Consider the following 20,305-nt stretch of genomic DNA (forward strand, 5'->3'; position numbering starts at 1 on the left):
CAAAGACATCTTGGTCTCTGGAGTGGCTCTTCGCTGGGGTCTTTTCTTCGTAAAGTTTCCATTAGCATATATTAATTATATATAATCGTGGGTTATAGCTCCTTCACATACACACATGCACACAATTCCGTCTTTTGACCATATTTACCCCATTACCCTCTCTTGTTCCCTTCCCATGCCTACGCAACTCCTTCCTCTTCCCAGGTACTTCACCCATTTTCGTATCTCTCATGCGTGTGTGACCCAATAAGTTTCATTACAGTCACTTACAGGAATATGGGTGAGGGGGTTATATAAGGGCAACTTATTCATGGCCCCACCACTAAAGAAAATGTGTCACCCTCCCTTAGCAAATTAACTGCAACTTAATTGCCTATTGGTCCTCAGTGGATTAGGGTTTAAAGGCAAGGTTGCTCAGGAGACAGGGTCACGAGCCCCACCCTGATGAACTAAACCTGGGGCATTTTTCTCAACAAAGAAACCACAGAACTAGTGCATCTAACCCTAATTGGTATAGCTGACAGCAAATAAAAAAATATCTCAGTACAAATCACACTTAAATCTAACTCAAGAAGAAACCAGGGTAATATTATGGGTGCAATGTTAATAAGAAAAAATTTAATTCTTCATTATTTCTGTTCTTCCTCTATTCAAGAGAATGTGTTGAGATATTTTCACTGTCTTTACCAGCTCTAATGATTAATGTGCCCAGCAGAAACAGAGTGCTGGCCAGAGTATGAGATCAGGCCATGGGCAGGCTTGTTAGGAAAGGGAATTCTGGAGCCATTTTTCTTCCAAAAATCAACAATCAGATAAAATTAGTTTTCTGCCTCTGTGTGCACGTGCTCTGTGCTGGGGAGAGCCAACTGGAGGGGGTGTGTCTTACAAATGACTTTGCTACTGCTTTCTAGATGCTCTTCCTTCTCCTCCAGAAGCTTCTTTCCTGCTCTATTCCTTTCCCTGTGTAGACACCCAGTGGCTAACCCCTTCACATCCTCAAGGTCCTGGTCCCAAGGCCACGCCAACACACACTGGTGAAACTTCCATGAGCAAATACTTATCCCTTTCCTTCCCTCACTCAATATAAACCCGACAGAGACCTGATCTATGCCAGCCACACTCCAGGCGCCGGAAGTCAGCACTGAACACAAAGGACGAATCCTTGCCCTGTGAAACACATGGCAGGGCTGCCACTGCTGGACTGTGGTCACCCTGTGTGACCTCCCTTCTATATCTACCCGCTCACGGGACCTGTGTCCCCCGAGTGGAGGGGAGACATGCACTTCCGCAGGACGCTTCCCTGAGCTTACTTATGATCTGCATGCTGGTCAGGTCGATTCGAATTTTCTGGAAACTGGAAAAGCCAGCAGCTGTGTAATCCTTCCGGCAATGACAGTCGTCTCGTCGGCTCCCGTTGTAGGGACATTCTGTTGGGTTGTGCAGCCTAAGCAATGGAGAGAGCACTGTGGTAAGAATGGGCGCGTTTTCTCTAGGGGATTCCAGGCACCGAAGCTCTTCTGGGACTCGGCCTCTTACCTGTGCCCGTAAACTTCGGAGAAATTCTCGGAGTCACCATGGGCCAGCGTCACGTACTCCTTGGGATAGTCAGAATGCATCCCTGCACAGAATACCTACAAGATACACGAGGAAGAATCCAACAGAGGCACTCAGAACGAGTGATGAGCGCAGAGATGACCGTGAAAACAGTCTGCACACAATGGCTGACCTCCACACTCACCTTTAGGGGCTTCCCTCTAACAATCAGGAAGTACTCTCCGTCTACACTGGCGCTGTTGAGTCTTTTTACCTCCTTGCAGTTCTGGGGTAGCTCACCTAGGAAACACACATCATAGAAATGGGTGCAGTCACCTCAGATGTTCAGTATCTACCAACAGAATACATCACACTGTCTGCAGGAACTGGCCAACGGGTAGATTAAAGAGAGAGGGAGACTGGTGGGGAGAAAGAGACAAGGAGACAGAGGTAGTCCAGTCCGTACAGTGCTTGCCAGGCAAACACGAAGACTTGAGTTTGATGCCCCAGAACTCACACAAAAAAGCTGGCTGGGAATGTGCATTGTGGAATCTCAGAACTGGGGAGGTGGAGACAGGGGGAAGATGAAGAGCAATCAGCAAGAAGCCTGGCCAACCAGTGAGCTCTAGGTTGAGTGAGCAACTTGGTCTCCACAGTAAGATGGAGAGGAAGGGCACTTGAGATCAAGCTCTGGCCTCCAAAAGTTGGAGCATGAAAGTGCAGGCCCCTCCTACCTCCCTCCTCCCCCCATGAATCCACCCTACAACACACAGAGAATTACCACATTTCTAAAGAGGACAGACAAATAGACAAACAGAGACGCTTTGCTCTCCATGGCAGACAGAGAAGGCGTCAGTGGAGCCACTTACAATTATAAACGTTGTGGCAGGTTTTGTGTTCTTCCGGCTTGAGATCAGTGGGACACAGGTGGCTGGGTTGGTCTTCGTTGGTCAAACACTGCACAGATCTATGCATGACTCCCACGCCACAGGACACTGAGCACTGGAAGGCAAAGAGGAGTCAATGGGTGGCTCTTGAACCTGGGAGGTATAAGCATCATGACACAAAGCTTGGAGCCCTGGGCTGTGTGACAAACAGCTGGCATTTATTGATTTCTTACCATGACTAGCTGTCGTGTGAAGCTTCACACACACACACACACACACACACACACACACACATACACACAAACATTTCTATATAAATCCTTTATACACATGTGTCCCTGTATGTAGTTATACACCCACTTTCCCCCATTTAAACTGCATACTAATCCTGTGAGATCGCACCACAACTACTTTTTTTTTTTAACAGATGGAAGATCTGGGCTCAGATGTGAAGGAATTTGTTCAAGGTCCTTGTGAAGTTGGGATTCAGATCCTAATGACTTTCATCACATCACACACTTTCCCCTGAGAGCTTCGTAGCCCAAAGCCAGAAGACTGCGATTTTTCCAAACAGACTTAATTTAGAATATTCTGCTTTGTGTCCTGAGCAAACAAAGTTCTCCCTGCAAAGGCAGACTAGAGTGTAGAATCCTCCACAAGGGAAGTAGCCAGAATGTTTCCTGGGCAACTCTTAGGAGAGGCCAGATTCTAAAGGCTAACTGGAAAAAAGGGTGTTTAAAGACGTAGGGAAAATAGCAAAATGTAACATAAAATTGACCACAATAATCTAGGTGCTTTTTATACATTAACTCAAATTGTCTTCATAGAAATCCATTTTTACAAATGAAGAAACCGAGGCACAAAACCGGACAACTTGTGTTTTCCTGGGAGGAGGCAAAGTGAACCTCAGCTGTTTGGACGTAGATTGCCCCTTCTCCTCCCATCCGCCAGGCTGCGTTGCAGGCAGGAGGGGTACAGAGAAGGATTGAGATTTCAGAGTTGACAACCCAGCCTCCTACTTACACTGCCCCAGTTACCAACTCTCCAGGTGGCTGAGACAGGACAGTCCCTCAGGTAGCAGGGATGGACGCTTGGCGGCTGCGTGCCCGGGCAGTTCACCGTGGTTTGGTAGCTGTATTCGTAGTTCTCCTTGCCGGTATAAATCTCACTGCAGGAGACCAGCCTTTGCCTGTAGCCCTTTCCACAGGTCACTGAGCACTGAGAAGAGAGGGGTCAAGAGGGGATGTTCCAGAGGTTTCCTGTGGCCGCCACAGAAAGCCCCCACCCTCCACACCGAGTTTACCCTGCTGTGGAAGCTCTGTTTATTTATCTGTTGAAGCCTTCATCTCAGGCTACAGCAGGCTCTGTCAGGCACTCCCCAAACTGGGGCTCCCCCAGGCAGGCATCTCACAACCCTTCTTTGTCTGGGGCTCCCAGAGAGGGACAGAGATACTCGTATGCCATCAAACTCCCCCTTCCTCGACCTCTAAGACCATGCCAGTAACCCACTGAATGTGGAGAGGACCAGGGGCCCGCAGCCAGGCTGTGAGTGGCATTCCCAGAGTGCAATGCAAATACTTTCCCAGGAGACTTTGGAGTCCCCCCATTCAGTCTCCCGCTCTCTGTGGTGCTCTGCTTGTGGACAGTCACCTTTCCCCCAGTTCCCTCCCCTCTTCTCTCCTTCGCCATGTACTCTGGTCACCAAGTCACCTTTCTGCTTTCTTTCTAAATCATGTCATCACGTGATTCTTTTCTGGTAAGTATATGGCAAAAGACGCAGCAACAACAAAAAGAAAATGACAGACCAACAGCCCAGATGGAAACAGACATAGAAATTAATAAAATACGCACAAGTGAAGTTCTTGAACGCATCAAAAGTATCACTTGTCATGGTTGCCTTGGCTTCATTCCAGAGATGCAGAGGTGGCTTACAATACGCAGATCCATAAGTGCAATACATCATAGTAAATAGACTCAAAGACAGAAACCACGTGACCTTCTCGGTAGATGTAGAAAAAGCCATTGACGTAAATCCAACATCCATTCATGATAAAAGCCACAGAGAGTCTGTGAGCTGAGGGAACACACTCCCACACAATGAAAGCTACACAACAATCCTACAGACAAACATACTCAGAAGAGAAACTCAAAGCATTTCCTCCAAGATCAGAAAAAAGAGGAAGTTGTCCAGTCTCTGCACTCGGTAGAATGCTAGTAAGACTAACAAGATAAAAGAGAGATAAATAGGAAAAGAAGAAGTAAAAACATCCCTATTTGCAGACAATATGATTCTATATGTAAAAAAAACCTTCAAAGATTCCTCCAGAAAGCTCTCACAGCTGATAAACACGTCCAGCAAAACTGCAGGATACATGATTAACATATAAAAATCAGTAGCCTTCCTGTCTACCAATGACACACGTGGAAAAAGAAACCAGGAAAACAATCTCATTGGCAAGAGCCTCAAAAAAAAAAAAACCCAACCAACTCTGAAATAAATCTAAACAAGGCAGCAAAAGATCTCCATGATGGAACTTGAAAGTACAGAAAGAGTAAACAGAGGAAGATGCCAGAAGATGGAAAAACCTCTTATGGATTGGGTTAATAGTGTGAAAATAGCCATCTCACTAAAAGCAATCTACAGAGTCAGTGCAGGCCCCATCAAAATCCCAATGTCTTCCAAAATTCCAATGTCATCCAAAATTCACATGGAAGCACCAATGAGCCAAAGCAATCCTTAGACAAAAGAATAATGCTGGAGGCATCATCATGTCCGACTTCAAGTTATGCTAGAGGGCTACAGTAATAAGATCAGCATTGTGCTGCCATGAAAACAAATCTACCTGGATCAATTAAATAGATAACAGCGGTGGTTCACAACCTTCCTAATGCTGTGGCCCTTTAATACAGTTCTTCATATTGTGGTGATCCCAACCATAAAATTATTTTCATTGCCACTTCATAACTGTAATTTTGCTACTATTATGAATTATAATGTAAAAACATCTGATATTCAGAATATCTGAGAACATGACCACAAAGGGGTCATGATCCACGGGTTGAGAACAGCTGGAATATAGGATTTACATATAATCCACACAGCTATAGCCACCAGATCTTTGATAAAGATGCCAAAAATACACACTTGCAATATAGCAGCCTGTTCCAAAGATGGTATTGAGAAAACAGGATTTCAGCAGGTTAGATGAATGAAACTGGACCCCCATCATTCACCACACAAAATCAACTCCAAATATCACAAAGATCTTAAATGTAAGACCCCAAACTCTGTAATTAATAGAGAAAAAATTAGAAAAAACACTCCCAGGTATAGACTTAGATAAAGACTTTCTGACCATGAGTCCAGTCACTCAGAAAATAAGTCTAACAATGAGACCTCATGAAATTAAAACACTGTATAGCAAAGGAAACAGTTAATTGGATTAAGAGACCGCGTGTGAAGTGGGAAGAAAATAACTATACATCTGGTAGAGGATTGCTATAAAGACTATATGAAGAATTCAAAAAATTAAACATACAAAAAAAAAAAAAAACAAACAATCTAATTAAAAAATGGACTCTGTGGGGCCAACCTGATCTATATGGCCAGCGCTGCCACTTGGATCCATGGAGATGTCCTGGCATGGGCTGCCACCTAGGACCATGTCTGGGTCCATGGCCCTGCAGTGCCAGGGTCTGGGGTGGTGACCGTGGCTCCTGTTGCCACCAAGGGCTCTGTGGATGCCTGGAGTCTAGTCAGCCGCTTGGGACCATGTTGGTGTCTGGGGGGGTGGGGCAGGAGGGCATGTTGCATCTGGGCCGTGATAATATGGGTGGCCTGTGCTGCCACCAGGGCCGGAGGGGCATATCCGGGTTTGTGGTCTTGCTGCAGCTGGGATCTGTGATGTTCATGGCCCATGTTAGCACAGGGGCCACTGGAACCATGCTGTGCTGAGCCAGCCCCGCCCTTCACTGACCCTAGATGCTGCAGCAGGCGAGCTGGCCCTACCCCTCAGGAGAGAATGTGCACCCGCACTCAGGAAAAATAGCCCCACCCCTCACCACAGACGTGCACCTCTCATAGGCAGCACACTGAGAGCAGGAGAGCTGACCCAGCCCTCCCTCACATGCCATGTGGTGGCATGGGTGCCATGGGTAAGAGAAAGATGTCCCCCCTCCCTAACCTACTACCACCTGCAGGTGAGTGAGCTGGCCCCAGGGTCACAAGAGTGAGAGAACTAGAGAGAAATAGCTCTGACCCTCACCAGCTGCAGCACACAGGAGAGCGGGCCCTGTACCTTGTCTGGGCCGCACATTACAGCTGACCCTGTTGTGTGTGTGTGTGGGGGGGCACACAAGTGAGCCAGCCCTGAGGACATGAGAGCAGGAGAGCTGCCCTCCCTGCCCCCCACCCCCATATTCCTCCTACAGCAATCAGAAGAGAGGGTCATGCATCTTGCCTGGCAAAACAGATCTGGCCCTGGTGATATGAATGCAGGGGACCCAGAGCTGAGGACCTGAGAGCGGGAGAATTGGCCCTGCTCCTTACTGTAGTCTGCATTGGGTGAGCTAGCTGAGGCAGTGCTGGAGAGCCCGCCTGGGTAGTGACAATGAGGGAGAGCTGGCAGGCTGACCAACCCAGCTACTGCCCAGGCCCAGAACCAGGGCTATGAGTTGGCCCACCCCAGCATGCAGAGAATCTATGAACTGTTGGAGCAGGTGAAGGGGACGAACCCATAGATTCAAAAGAGGCAGGATCTCCATAACACAGGACAGCAACAGGATATCCAGGAAGAGCCCTAGTGAGGGCCCATAATCAGTAGTGTAGCAGAAACAGAGGCCTTGAGCCAGACCAATGACTCATGGTAATGAACATTTGCAAGTAAAGATGAATGGACTAAAGCGTAAACTGTTTGAATCAACGGACCACATTACAGCTTCCACAGTAAGATTTTTGTTTGTTTGTTTGCTTTTGTTTTTGTTTTGCTTTGTTTTAGGTTTTTTTTTTTTTAGTTTGGTTTCGATTGGTGAGGGGGGAGGTTGCAAGGGCAGAGGGCAGATTCGAGGAGACAGGGAGATAAGTGGGATAGGAATGCATGGTGTGAAATCCACAAAGAATCAATCAAAGTTAAAAAAAAAATGGGCTCTGGATCTGAACAGAGAATTCTCAAAATAAAAAAAATATTAACAGCTAGTAAAGATTTAAAAAGTGTTCAATATCATTTTCCACCAGAGAGATGTGTATTAAAAGTTTTTGAGATTTCCTTTCTCCATGTCAAAATTCTTACTGTAATGTGACCAATTAGCAACAAATGCTGGCAAGGGTATAGAGAATGGGAACACCTTACTTACTGTGGGGGAGTAAACTGATGCCGCCACTATGGAAATCAATGTAGACATTTCCCCAAAACCAAAGCTAGAACTACCACATGGCCCAGATAATGCTGCTCTGGAAGGACACCCAGGACTCTATCCTATCACCCAGAGGACTCTGCCCTATCACCCAGAGACTTGCATGCTCATGTTTATTGCTATTCTAGTCACAATAGGTAGGAACGGAATCAGCTTAGTTGTCTGTCAACTGAATGATGGATAATGAAGATGTGGGGCAGGGCTGGAAAGACAGCTTCTTGATTAGATTCACGCATGGATCTTGCAGAGGACATGAGCTTGATTCTCCACACCCACACCAGGCAGCTCACAACCATCTGTAACTCCACCTCCAGGGTATCTGACACCCTCTTTTGGTCTCACCGAGAGCTACACTCAGGTGAACAGCTCCCCCATGGACACGTACATATACACATAATTAAAAATGAAAAATAAAATCTTTAAGAAAATATAGTACACATTTACAATGGAATTTAATCCAGCCATTAATAAACATGAAATTATTAATTCTTCAGGAAAATGGATGGAATTGGAAAACATTCTAGTGAGTTAATCCAGACTTAAAAAGAGAAGTATTGCATGTCGTCTTTCATATGCAAGTCCTAGCTGCTAATTTTTATATATGCATGTTTCTGTGGGAATGAGTATGTGTAGAAGCCAGGAAACTAGAAAGAGACCATGGGGCGGGGACATGGTGTTAAGAGTAGGACAGGGGAGGGTAATAGTATGCAGGAAATCAGAAGGAAGCATCCTGGAGACGGAATGCTTTAAGAGACAAGGGTGAGCAGAGGGGCAATGAAAACTAAGGTTATGTGAAAAAGGTACAAGGAAACCTGGTAATCTAATTAAAAAGAAAACCTAAAAGTAAAAGCTTTCAAAACAGAATCCTGAATAGAGGAGAAAAGCTGACCCTATGAACTAGAGATAACAAAAATGAAAATCTCAGTGATGGGGTAGGCGACTTCCCAGTGAGTCGTTGGTCAGGGAGATTTTTTCAAGAGGTCCCAAATAATACAGGCGATTGCTGCTGTGGTTGGTTGCTCACCATAATTGGATGGTAAGGCCCTATTGACTAAAGACACCATACATTTTGACTGCAGGACCTAAAGAAACAGAGCTGGAAGCTTCCTCCCTATTTTCACAGTGATGGAACGTGCTCTGCAGGTTACGGCTGGGGAGAACTGTCAACAACAGTTTTACTTATACACTACCAACTTGCCACTTGGGCACTGGTGGACATGGCATGCTCATCAATTGCCTCCTAAATAATTGCATTTATGTCCGCAGTTTAGTGCCGTCCTCAGCTCTGGGGAGAGATGCTTCTTTTGGGGTAGGCAGCAGTAATTAGACTCATAACTGGTCAAAGTGCTGAAAATAAGAGACTGTTGGTGCTCAGCCATAAATCAGACATCCTATTACCCCTTCCAAGGTTCAGGGAAGATCGCGGAAGAGAGGGCAGGACAGAAGAAATGTAAGAGCCAGAGGATGAGGTAGAGTTCCACGGAATGCTGGAACCTTCTGGGCATGGCATGGTGTAGCACTCTTGAATGCACAGTAGCTGTGATGACTTGTATTAGAGCTAAATAAAATTGAGCCAGTCGGGGCTGGAGAGATGGCTCAATGGTTAAGAACACTTTCTGATAGGCGGGAGAAGTAGATTGAAGCCACTGGCTGCTCTTCTAGAAGACCCAGGTTCAATTCCTAGCACCCACATGGCAGCTCACAACTGTCTGTAAGTTCAGTTCCTTAGGATCTGACACCTTCACACCAATGCATATAAAATAAAGTTAAAATGAATTATTAAAAAAAAAAAAGATTGAGTCAGTCAACATTTGGTTATGGAGGGGAGGGGGAGCTCATGAGTCCCACCCTTCTCTGAGGACCTGTATAAAATTAATCGTTGCTGGGAGAGAGAGAAACGTTTTCTTCAGTGGGGTAGCCTACCACTTATATCTATAAATAACTTCTCACCCACACTTCTCTAAGCAGCTCTAATGAAACTATAATCACACACACACACACACACACACACACACACACACACACACACAGGACTAATAGGAAAGATAAGGGGATCAGTGGGACTAGGAGAGGACAAGAGAGGATACGGGGATGAAATTATCACAATGAGGCCCACTTTAAATTTATAATTAACATATACTAATAGAAATAATAAAATAAAATGAAGTCACAATTCACGTCACTTGGATGACACTTCTAGGCAGTGTTGTGACTGAACACCCTTCTTTGTAAAGGCACCACACAAACACACAGTGGAGTCAGTCTTCTGACCCCTCACTAGCCTGTAGGGCATGAGAGGAGCTCCTGGAAACAGCATGTCACATGTATGTCATGGATTTTTCCAGGGTGAGGGTCCAATTTTCCTAATCCCCAAGGAGAACTGACAGTCACCATGTCTGCCTGTGTCTCATGCCCTGTTGCTTTAAGTTACTCCATTTTTTTTTTTTTTCCTTTAACCTTTCTGGGCTGGCCTTGAAGGAATCCTAGCAACAGAATAGAAGAAAGCCAGCCAGAGGCATGCTGAGCATCCCTGAGCCCTTCCTCCCAGCTGGCTGGAGAGCTGGAAACGTGCCACCCTTATTTCTTCCTTCTTTGACTGTTCCTGCTCACATGCTGGAGGACCCAGCTGACTTCTGGCCAGGAGGCTTCAGACTACCCCAGTGTCTCAGTGCGGAGAGATGTTGACAAGCTCGGCCTAGCTGAGCTGTGGGTGTTCTAGAGGGTATGACCTCATGCCTTTATGGCCTCGGTCTGTACCGACTTCCTCAAGGCTGTGTACTGGAGAAGGCAGATGCTGAGACCTGAGCCCTTAGACACCAAAAGCAAAAGCAGCCTGCCAGCTATGTGTACATCTTAGGAGACACACAGATGCTGATGAACCTGGGCCACAAACTGGGCCAGAAGCCTCCACGCCCTTGAAAAGCCTCCAAAACAGCTGGGTCAGTTGAAGGCAGTGCTTTGAAACAAGTGATGGCTTCTCCAGCCCCAGGAGGCCAGGGTTTTGAAGTGTATGAGTGGCAGAGGCATTGTAAGTAGACTCCAAATGCTGTGGACTATGTGTACAGCTCTCCACAGGTAAAGTTTCCTGGTCTAACTTGAATGTAGAAACAAAGCAACACAAACACCCCCGTGCCTACCAGGACTGTATCTCAGACATGCTAGAGATGCACGCTTTCCTTACAGCCGCTCTTCGCATGTCTGTTCTAGGCCGTGCACACTCAAGAGGTGTGAATGCTGAGAATAACACCGAGAACTCTCCAGAAGCAAAGGTCCCAGAGGGAAGGACTACCTTGCAGTGACTCTAGCATCTTCAAGCACAAGTTTCTAGAAGGCGTTCTGGGGCCAGCCTCTCCCTGCCTATGCCCTTGCAGACCCTGGTCCTGTGGTCCTTGTGTTCATGCCCAGACCTGTTTCCGACCCTTTGCTATAGACATACACGGGATTGCTTTCAGTCTGTAACATACTCGAAAATCTATGGAATACGGAAAAACTATGTTCCAAAAGATGTTCTTTTAGAGCTGAGGAGATAACTCAGAGAGTAAAATACCTGCTGTGTAATTAAAAGGACTTGAGTTTGATTCCCAGAACCCACACAGAAGAAGCCAGAGGTGGTGGCATGCACATGTAATCCTAGCACTGTGGAGGGAGATGGGTGGATCCATGGGGTCTGCTGGCCAGCCAGCCTAGCCTACTTGATGTGTATATGATCGTGGGTACATATGTAGCTGCCGAAGTTCAATGCTGGATATTTTTTTCCATCACTGTCCACCACTAATTTTGAGAGGTTTCTCACTGAACCTTGAACTCGCTGATTGGCTAGGTTAGACGGCCAGTGGGATCCATGGAGGATCCATGGATCCTGTCGCTGCCCACAAGCTCTGGAATCGTAGATGTGCGTCGGCATGCCTGGCTTTTTACATGAGAGCTGGGGATCTGAACTTCGCTTCTCACGTTCACACTGTAAGCGTTTCATCCACTAAGCTGTCTCCCCTGTCCTCCCACCCCCTTCACAGTTTAAAGGCTCTTCCTGCCGTCTGGAGTCATGTGGGACACGGCAGAGGAGAGTCCTTTACCTTGGAACTCTGGACCTCAGGTGTGTAAGTGTGTGTTGTCGGCATGCCCAGTACACTGTGCATCACTTTGTAATGACCCTGGCCTCCACCTGCCAGGTACCGGAAGGACCCCTGTCCTAGCTGTGATGACCAGGCATGTCTCCTGACATTGACAAATGCCCCCTCAGAGGATGAAAATCAGTGCTGTAGAGGATGGGGAGACATGGTTGGGAAAGACTTTTTGGACCAATTTGAGTGCAGGTGTAGTTCAACACAGCAAATATATCTAGAAACAAACACTCATGTCATTCAGGCCTGCATGGAGAGATCCCATGTGAACACGTATGTTATCTACTGTTGTTATCACCTCTACTCTGAACCAACGTGCTTTCACTTTGAATCTCTGTTCTTTTGGGCAATGGCAATGATTTTGAAGTTTTAGATCTTTTAGCACTTTGAAACACTATGAGGTTTGAAGATGAGGTGATCGTGCTGTTTTTAATACTGGCTTATTAATAACTAAAGGTGTCTATGTAGGCATTACCCTCAGGAGCCTATAAGGAAAAAAAAAAGAGGCTTGCAGTCCATTAGATATCTATTTGGTCCAGCTTCCATCTGGGTTCCTGGGATTTGAACTCGAGTCCTCGTGCTTGCACTGGACTCACTTAGCTCTTACTTGCACTTACTCACTTAGCTCTCTCCCCAGCCCCAAGATACATTCTTATGCATAACTTTCTGCTGGCACCTGAAGGCATCCTGTGAATTTTCAGTCCCTATAATAATTCCCTTTTATCTGTATTAAAAGGAAATCAAGGTGACTCGCAGAAGGCAGAAGGCAGAGAACTTGGCATTGGGTGAGAACACATGGTCCTCAGAAGTAGACCTGGAGGGGAGGCTCCCTGCCCTGTCATGCTGCTGCTCCTATACTGAAAGCATCACAAATGCCCCAGGACAGTACCTCGGACCATTCTCCTGTGATCCACACATACTCGCAGGGCTGCAGGCTGCAGCTCTCACGGTCTGGAGGCCGCTGGTCCGAGTCACAATGTGCGCTGTGCACCTCGCTTTGGTCCTCGGCTATACACACCACCTGTCGGTACCGGGAGCCTTCACCACATGTCTTGGTGCACTGCAAGAGACAAATGGGGTGGTGAGATGAAGCCTCACACAGCTTCGCACGCCTTTTCTTGCAGTTGTTTGATGACTTAGCTAGACAGCTGTTAAAGTGGCAAGATCCCTAGGCATTGACTCTCTCTGTGCAGGTATCTGACAACTCTATCCCTGGCACAGGGATGTGTTTTCCATACATGTCTGCCTGAGTGAAGAAATGAAAGCATGGATGAATGAATGCACACTAGCTTGGATGAGACTTTCAAGGTATTTATTATTTATTCATTCATTCATTCATTTAACACTTAGTCATGGCTAGGGATGTAGCACAATGGTAGAGCACTTGTCTAGCATGTGTAAGACCCCTGGGTTTAATCCCTGTTACTGAAGAAAAAATAGAAAAGAAAGGAGAGGGGATGGGGAGGAAAAAGAGGGGAAGGGAGGAACAGAAAGATGTGAATGATGGGAGGAGAAGGGGAGGGAGGGGAAGAGAAAGAAGAAGGTTGGAGGGAGAGGAGGAAGGGAGCAAATCCCAGGTGTGGTGGCGCCAGCCTTTAATCCCAGCACTCAGGAGGCTGAGGCAGGCAGATTTTCGGAGTTTGAGGCTAGCCTGTTCTACATAGTGAGTTCTAGGACAGCCAGGGCTACACAGAGAGACAATGTCTAAAAAAGAAAAAGAAGGAGAAGGAAGGAAGAGAGAAAAGAAGAAAAGAAACTGTGTTCCATGGTTGCCATGGCGGCATCAAAACACTTCTAGGACCAGGAAGGTCCTCACCTACCTAGTTGTTCATCATATCTCAGAAATAACTAAAGTATTGTCTTCACAGGTTATGCTGTTTTGGTCTGTTTTCTGTCCCCGGCACTTGAAGGGTTCATTTTGACTCTCAATGAAGCCACTTTCAAGTGTATGCAGTCTGACAGCCTGATCTCTGGCAGGTAGATTGTTCTCAGTCTAGACTCCCCAAAACTATCCACTGAAGACAGGTCCTGATGGACAAGGGTGACCATACTCAGGACTTCCCTGGTTCTCAGGAAGCGGCTACTTGAGTACCAAGGATGGACAGTAAAGGGGACATCTGTGCAGCACAAAAGAGCAAAGGCTATCATCTCCAATTTGTAAATGAGGAACCTGGGACTATTGGAGTCTAAGTCACACCTGACTACTTCCATAACCCAGCAAAGGAAAACAGAACAAGGGGCATGTGTCATTCCAACAACAATCTCCACTTGGAAGGTAGACCTCTGCCATCTGCGTTGTCACCAAAGCCTGTCCAAAGCATTGCGGCCACTTGACAATATAAGTTTGGACTGCCCAGAAAGCTTCAGGGGAGAGACTAGCTTCTGCCATGAGGGTTGCTGAGTCTTGCCTCGATTGGGTGTCTGCTGCCCTTGGCTTATCTAACACTAGCAAGCTTTTGGTGTGTTATTAGCATACTTCCTTTCAGAATTCCTCATCTTAAGTTCTGTAGGGAGGGCCATAGACTCTCTCTCTCTCTCTCTCTCTCTCTCTCTCTCTCTCTCTCTCTCTCTCTCTCTCATAATGGCAGTGTTTAATTTACTGTTTTTATTGCTGTGATGAAACACCATTTCTAAAAGCAACTTGGGAAAGAAAGGGTTTATTTTGCTGAGACCTCCACATCACTGTTTATCATTGAAGGCAGTCAGGGCAAGAATTCAGAGTGGGAATCTGGAGGCAGGGGCTGATACAGAGGCCATGGAGGAGTGCTGCTGACTGGCTTACTCTTCATAGCTTGCTCAGCCTGCTTTCTTACAGAACCCAGGACCACCAGCCCAGGAGTGCTACCACCCACAAAGGGCTGGGCCCAACCCCATCGATCATTAATGAAGAAACAGCTCTACAGGCTTGCCCATAGTCCTTTAGAGAGGACTCTGGCCTGTGTCAAGTTGACACAAACTGGCCTGCTTGCCTGAAGGCGGGTCTTCCCCAATGAATCTATGTGTGCATGATAACAAAGGAATAATCTGGGAGATGGCTCAGTGGTAGAAGTGTTTGCCATGCAAGCATGAAGACCTTCATCTGAATCCCTAGACCCTACATCAAATCTGGAGGGATCAGCTTGAGGACTTGGTCTAATCAACTGGGGAGCAAGCGGGCACCTATCAGGGTGAAGGAAAGCAAAAGTGAAGGCAAGAATGAGGATAGCCAGGCATTTCCCCTTGTCTTATCCTTTTCTATAGCACAGGGCCTGAATCCAAGGTCTTACACATGGTAGCCAAGCAACTCAAGCTCTGCCATGGAGTTTTTACCCACTCAGCTCTCTTTTGGATGGGGTCTCCCTATGCAGCTCTGGTTGGCTTCACATTGCCACCCTTCTGCCCTCCATGACACTTAGCCTCAGGGTGAGGTTAGGTGACATGATTTGAGGTTTGGGAAAAAACAAAAAATAAGAAACCAACCAACCAACCAACCAACCAACCAACAAAAAAAGCCAAAGCCAAAACCAAAACCAAACCAAAACACTCCTAATGCCCAGTGCCTGGTACTTTTCAGGTGATTGACACATACTGTTTAATAAATGAATGAGGCAATGGATAAGAAAGGGTTAAGGTTTACCCCGAACACAACAAGTCCTCTCTTCTCCCTGTTGTAAAAGCCATGAAAATCTTATCACTCAACTGACCAAGGAATTGCTGCTCGTTCCAATGGTTCTATTCTAAGAAGATGAACTTGGGAATCACTCTACAGCTGAGTGTAATAAATGCTCTTAAACTTGAAATATGCTCAAAAGAGGCCCCGATTTCTGTTCTGGGCCAAAAAAGGCTGGGCAGTTCTGCAAAGTCACAGCATGTTCATGGCCGTGTGACAAGAAAACACAGCCGCTGCCCTTCCAGAGGGAACATTTGCTTAGCTGTTCCAGAAGACACTGGAATGTCTTTATTCTTCAGCTGAAGAGTCAGGCATTTGCCCATTCCCCCATCCCTGCCCCCAGCACCATCTTTTGTCCCTCCATTCATAAATTCAACCATTCAAAGGTATACTAAACGCTGGGAAATTTCTGGAAAACAAAGTCCCCGTCTTAAACAGCGGCCACTCTTTCTCACGGGCATAGCCAAAGGCCTCACTCTGAGCAGAGTGGTGCTTAAGCCAGAGCCTTCCTACCATTTGTAGGTCAGAGTTGGTTCTAGAAGCAGGTGAGAATGCAGCCCGAGACAGTGAGCAATACATGGAAACCAACCCTCCAGAGAGAGGCTACGACACCATTAAGAAGGAAATGAAATAATTCAGGGGAAGGCCATGCTGACAGGAGGAACTAAGGATATAAACTCTCACAGTTTGTGCTCTAGAGGCCAGGCTCCTGGGCCTCAAAGTCTAGTCTTTTGTGTAAGAACTTTGATGGATTAACCTACCTTAGCCTCTCATTTATTCACATTAAATAGGATAACACATGACTGTATCAAAGAGTGAAGGAAGTAGTTCAATAGGTTACTTCATGTAAAAATACTCATTTAATGTCTCATTCATTGCTTAATAAACACTGTGTTCTGTTATGTTTTGTATTAACAGTGTGGGACCTCTGAACTAGACAATTCCAAGGGAAGCTTCTCACATTGCAGCCTACAGGAAAAGCACTCCCTGGAATTGTGTAGCTCACAATCTTTACAGCTGTATAAAATATCCCTGATAATCATTGCAGGGTGAACACTCAAAAGTTGTGCCTCTCAATTCAGCTGCCCTGGTTATTTCTTAGTAGGAGAGGGGTGTCATTTGCTCATGGGCCTAGTGAAAAATTCATCTTGACAACAACCTACTGAATTTTAATACTGTACAAGGGAGGAGCCAAAGGTGGATGGGATACATACACGAAAGGCAAACAGGACAAGAAGTATTGCCAAGGCCTGCTAGGAAAGAAAGAGATTTCCAAGAGGTGAAGTTCGGGTGTGTCCCATTTGCTTGGCTGGGAGTCTGTTCTGTGGTATGTCACCAACCTCAGGTCACATGTTACTAGAACATAAGCCCACATGGGGACAAGATGGGGTCAAATGGCAGCTGAGTGAGAGATTGTGAGAAGAGACCAGAGCTGGACAGGAGGAAGAGAGCTGAGATGTGGGAGAGGCTGGGAAAGATCTGCATTGTGTACTGGGCACCACCTTACTGTTTAATGAGAACGTCTTTGGTCTTGAAAGCAGTCCTGCCGCAGGCGGGCGGGACTGGGGCTGCCGCGTTCCTGATGTGGTCACTTAAGACAGCTGCCTAGTGGGTTTCAACCTTCCCTCTAAGCCTGGATGCTGTGTGGACATCTCGAGTAGGCTCCCTCTGTGCCTTGCGAGCGGGGAGACACAAGGGGTTTGATGGGGCCTGTCTCCTTGAACTTGAACTGTCTACCTTAAACTTTACTTTCCCACTCAGTGCCACTCATGGGTTTCCAGCCACCCTCACCACCTGGTGCCTCTTAAGACTCTCCTCTGGGAGTATGAGAAAGCACAGTAGAGGAAGGGTAAGTACTAGAACCTGGTTTCTTATCATTTACAGAACCCGTTCACTCTGTGGCTATGGTTAACCTCTGCCATCTCCTCAAGTCCTTTTGTCTTTGTCTTCCTCTTCTTCTTCCTCCTCCTCCTTCCTCTCCCCTTTTCCTCTTCCTTTGAGACAGGGTCTCATTATATATCCTCAGCTGGCCTAGAACTGACTATGTAAGGCAGGTGTGGGCCTGGAACTCACAGAGATCCACCTGCCTCTGCCTCCTGAGTGCTGGGATTAAAGGCGTGCACCATCACTGTTAAGTCGTTTTATACGGAGCTTGATAGCAATATTTGAGGAAGGATTTCAAAAGGCCCATCTGCACAGCATGTGCAAAGACAGAAGCTTCTGGACGTGTTTCTTGTGTGGTTTTCTACCCTAAGGGATTCAGAAGGAACTGGGAATGGAGCTTACACTCTCATGATTGGCTCTCAAACTCTGGATCGCTGGCTGCATTGTAAGCAGTTAGTTTTGGCTCATCTGTGAACCCTTACTCATTTCCTGATCTTTGGAACAGGGACACAGAGTTGAGTTTGGCCTGAAGAGTGAGGTGGAGAAAATGGTCAGGGATAGATCTGAGGTAAGAATTCCAAAGACAGAGGCAAGTTTCTGTGAATCAGGGAGGGGAGTGTCTCTACCTGACACTGCCAGTCACAGGACTGGGACTGAGGACAGACAAGTGACCTTTCCAACTTCCTCAAAACAACTCCACAAAGTCACTACAGTTCCCATTCTACAAGAGACAAACCAAGGCTCAGAGACTTAAGAATTCGTGCTCTGAGTCATGTGGCTATTGATGGTAGAGATGAGATAGGGACCACACCAATATTATTCTAAGCATCCAAGTTCCCGACAGATAACGTATCCGGCTCCAGTTCAAGTAATGTGAAATTTAACTGCCTTAGGTATTCTCCCTGATGCTATCTGACAGAAGCTAGAAGAGTCTAGAAGGAAAAATGAGCAACATAGACTAATCAGATGGAGAAGGAGGAATTCCTAAAGAATCATTGTAGTAAGGAATGGATTCATCATGGTGAAGGGCAGGGCTGGGAAACTGGTCCCAGGGGTGCAGAATACAGTTGGAAAACCGTAAAGACTGAGAGAACAAATAGCAGCCGTCATGTGTGGCTTCCTCCAGCGGCTAAATGCGGGACACTTGGACATGTGACAAAGTCTGTCTGAAACTTAGTTTTACCATCTGAAAAAAAAAAAGCGGGGGAGAGGATAATAATTCTCACCTCGTTTAGTGTTCAAAAGATAAAGTGAGGTGATGGACAGCATACTCCCAGCACAGTACAGAGTGCAGACCAGTGACCTCCAAACCACGCTGAGTCGAGAGCCACCCGCTCCCAGCACAGGCCACTCCTCACTTCCCGCTGAGGCAGTATGCATATTTTATTTCATTCCAATGTCAGCAGGTCTGATTTTACTTCCCAATCCTGTCCCTCTCTTTCTACAATCTAGCATTCTGTTCCGGAAACTGGGGTTACCTCCTTCTAATGTTTTAAACCACCTCTTCACCCCACCCCACCCCACTCCCCCGGCAACTAGACTTTCCATCATGGACACTTAAGCGTCTGCTTTAGTCAAGCATTAACTTGTGGAATGGAGGAAAAAAATAAGTCTGGCCTATTTCTGCATTAACTCAGCAGTTCTTCAAACTCCATCCACTGTTGAAACCGTTGGAAATTCTACACTAATTAATGAGTGTTTCACATGAGCACCCCTCTTCCCTCCCTGACAGCCACAGAAAGAGGGAAAATAAAGACCAGGTTTTACCTCAAGCATGACTTTCAGTTTACGGCTATTTAAATTAACACAGAACAACAAAAGCAAGACTGACATATTAAACTCTTCCTCCCATCTCCCCACCTGTGAAAGCTGTCTCTGTGTGTATGCTGTTGGCCAAAGGCATGCTAAAGCTCCCCCCTCCTCCACCCCTGCCCCCAGCACACACCCTTTCAGTGAACACAGCTCTGGAACATTCACGGAGACGGGGAGACACACACAGGCATTGCCTAGAGACTGACAGCGAACTTTTTGGGTAGGAGCCAGCAATGCCACTGTGCTCCACGGCTTGGCTGGCTCCATAGGGTGCGGATATGATGCTGACAAGGGGGTGGAGCGACCCGCAGGCAGGTGTGCACTTACTTCATGGCTCTACTTACTTCTTGCCATTGCTCTGCCCTCCAAGTGTAGAGAGGACATGGTGAGGCTTGGCAGACACGCTCCGACTCTGGTCTGGTGTATGGGCTGCACTCACTCTCTCTGGCTGTTTTGTGTGTCCCGATCTGACAGCCCACATGCCTCTGCTGCACGCCTTGGCCACAGGACACAGAGCACTGAGAAGACACAGGATGTAAGTAGGCACTTGGGCTCGTTCTGGAGGGCGGGAAGGGGTGGGTCACAGAGGAGGGCAATGCTTTCTTAATCCAATGATTTTCACAGCAGTCAAAATGCTTTCTCATTTCCAAGGAGGGGGACACCAAGGCAATGTCTAAAAGCTGGAAAACTCACTGCCAAGGCTGGAGAGGGAGCAGGAGCCACGGTGGGGATGAACCAAAGCTCTCCGTGGATAACGGAGGGTGGAGAGATTATGGGGAAATGGCACAATCCAGAAGTAATGCTACCACATTGAAACTAACTAACTAACTAACTAACTAACTAACTAACTAACTAAAAACTGCGCATGACTTCCATCCTAGAAGGTATATGGCTTGTGAAAACTAGGAAATATGCTTCTATAGTCCAAGCCACAGAGAACCAACCGTTGATGATTAATTAAGGCCATGCAAGTATGACTTTGTCTAGCCCATTTATTTTCTCGTTTC

The 20,305-nt window shown here is 46.6% G+C and overlaps 1 protein-coding gene and 1 long non-coding RNA gene across 7 annotated transcripts in view; one reads left to right on the forward strand and one right to left on the reverse strand.

Moving 5' to 3' along the window:
* Adamts9 (ADAM metallopeptidase with thrombospondin type 1 motif 9) overlaps window positions 1-20,305 on the reverse strand; it is a 162,898-nt gene that overhangs the window by 19,580 nt on the left and 123,013 nt on the right. The window contains exons 31-37 of the mRNA XM_028855107.2: window positions 19,643-19,816; window positions 12,843-13,013; window positions 3,444-3,638; window positions 2,403-2,535; window positions 1,739-1,833; window positions 1,537-1,631; window positions 1,311-1,444 (exon numbers count right to left, since the gene is read on the reverse strand). Of these exons, the coding sequence (XP_028710940.1) occupies window positions 1,311-1,444; window positions 1,537-1,631; window positions 1,739-1,833; window positions 2,403-2,535; window positions 3,444-3,638; window positions 12,843-13,013; window positions 19,643-19,816 (997 nt within the window). The remainder of the gene's footprint in view (window positions 1-1,310; window positions 1,445-1,536; window positions 1,632-1,738; window positions 1,834-2,402; window positions 2,536-3,443; window positions 3,639-12,842; window positions 13,014-19,642; window positions 19,817-20,305) is intronic.
* Window positions 19,746-20,305, forward strand: part of LOC114681565 — a 28,756-nt gene continuing 28,196 nt past the window's right edge. For 5 of the 6 annotated variants that reach the window (XR_005091136.1, XR_005091140.1, XR_005091139.1 and 2 more), the window contains exon 1: window positions 19,746-19,833. This is a non-coding gene — a long non-coding RNA (uncharacterized LOC114681565). The remainder of the gene's footprint in view (window positions 19,834-20,305) is intronic. The other variant, XR_005091137.1, reaches the window with a different exon arrangement.

Source organism: Peromyscus leucopus, chromosome 3, assembly GCF_004664715.2.
Source record: "Peromyscus leucopus breed LL Stock chromosome 3, UCI_PerLeu_2.1, whole genome shotgun sequence".
NCBI classification, from domain to species: domain Eukaryota; kingdom Metazoa; phylum Chordata; class Mammalia; order Rodentia; family Cricetidae; genus Peromyscus; species Peromyscus leucopus.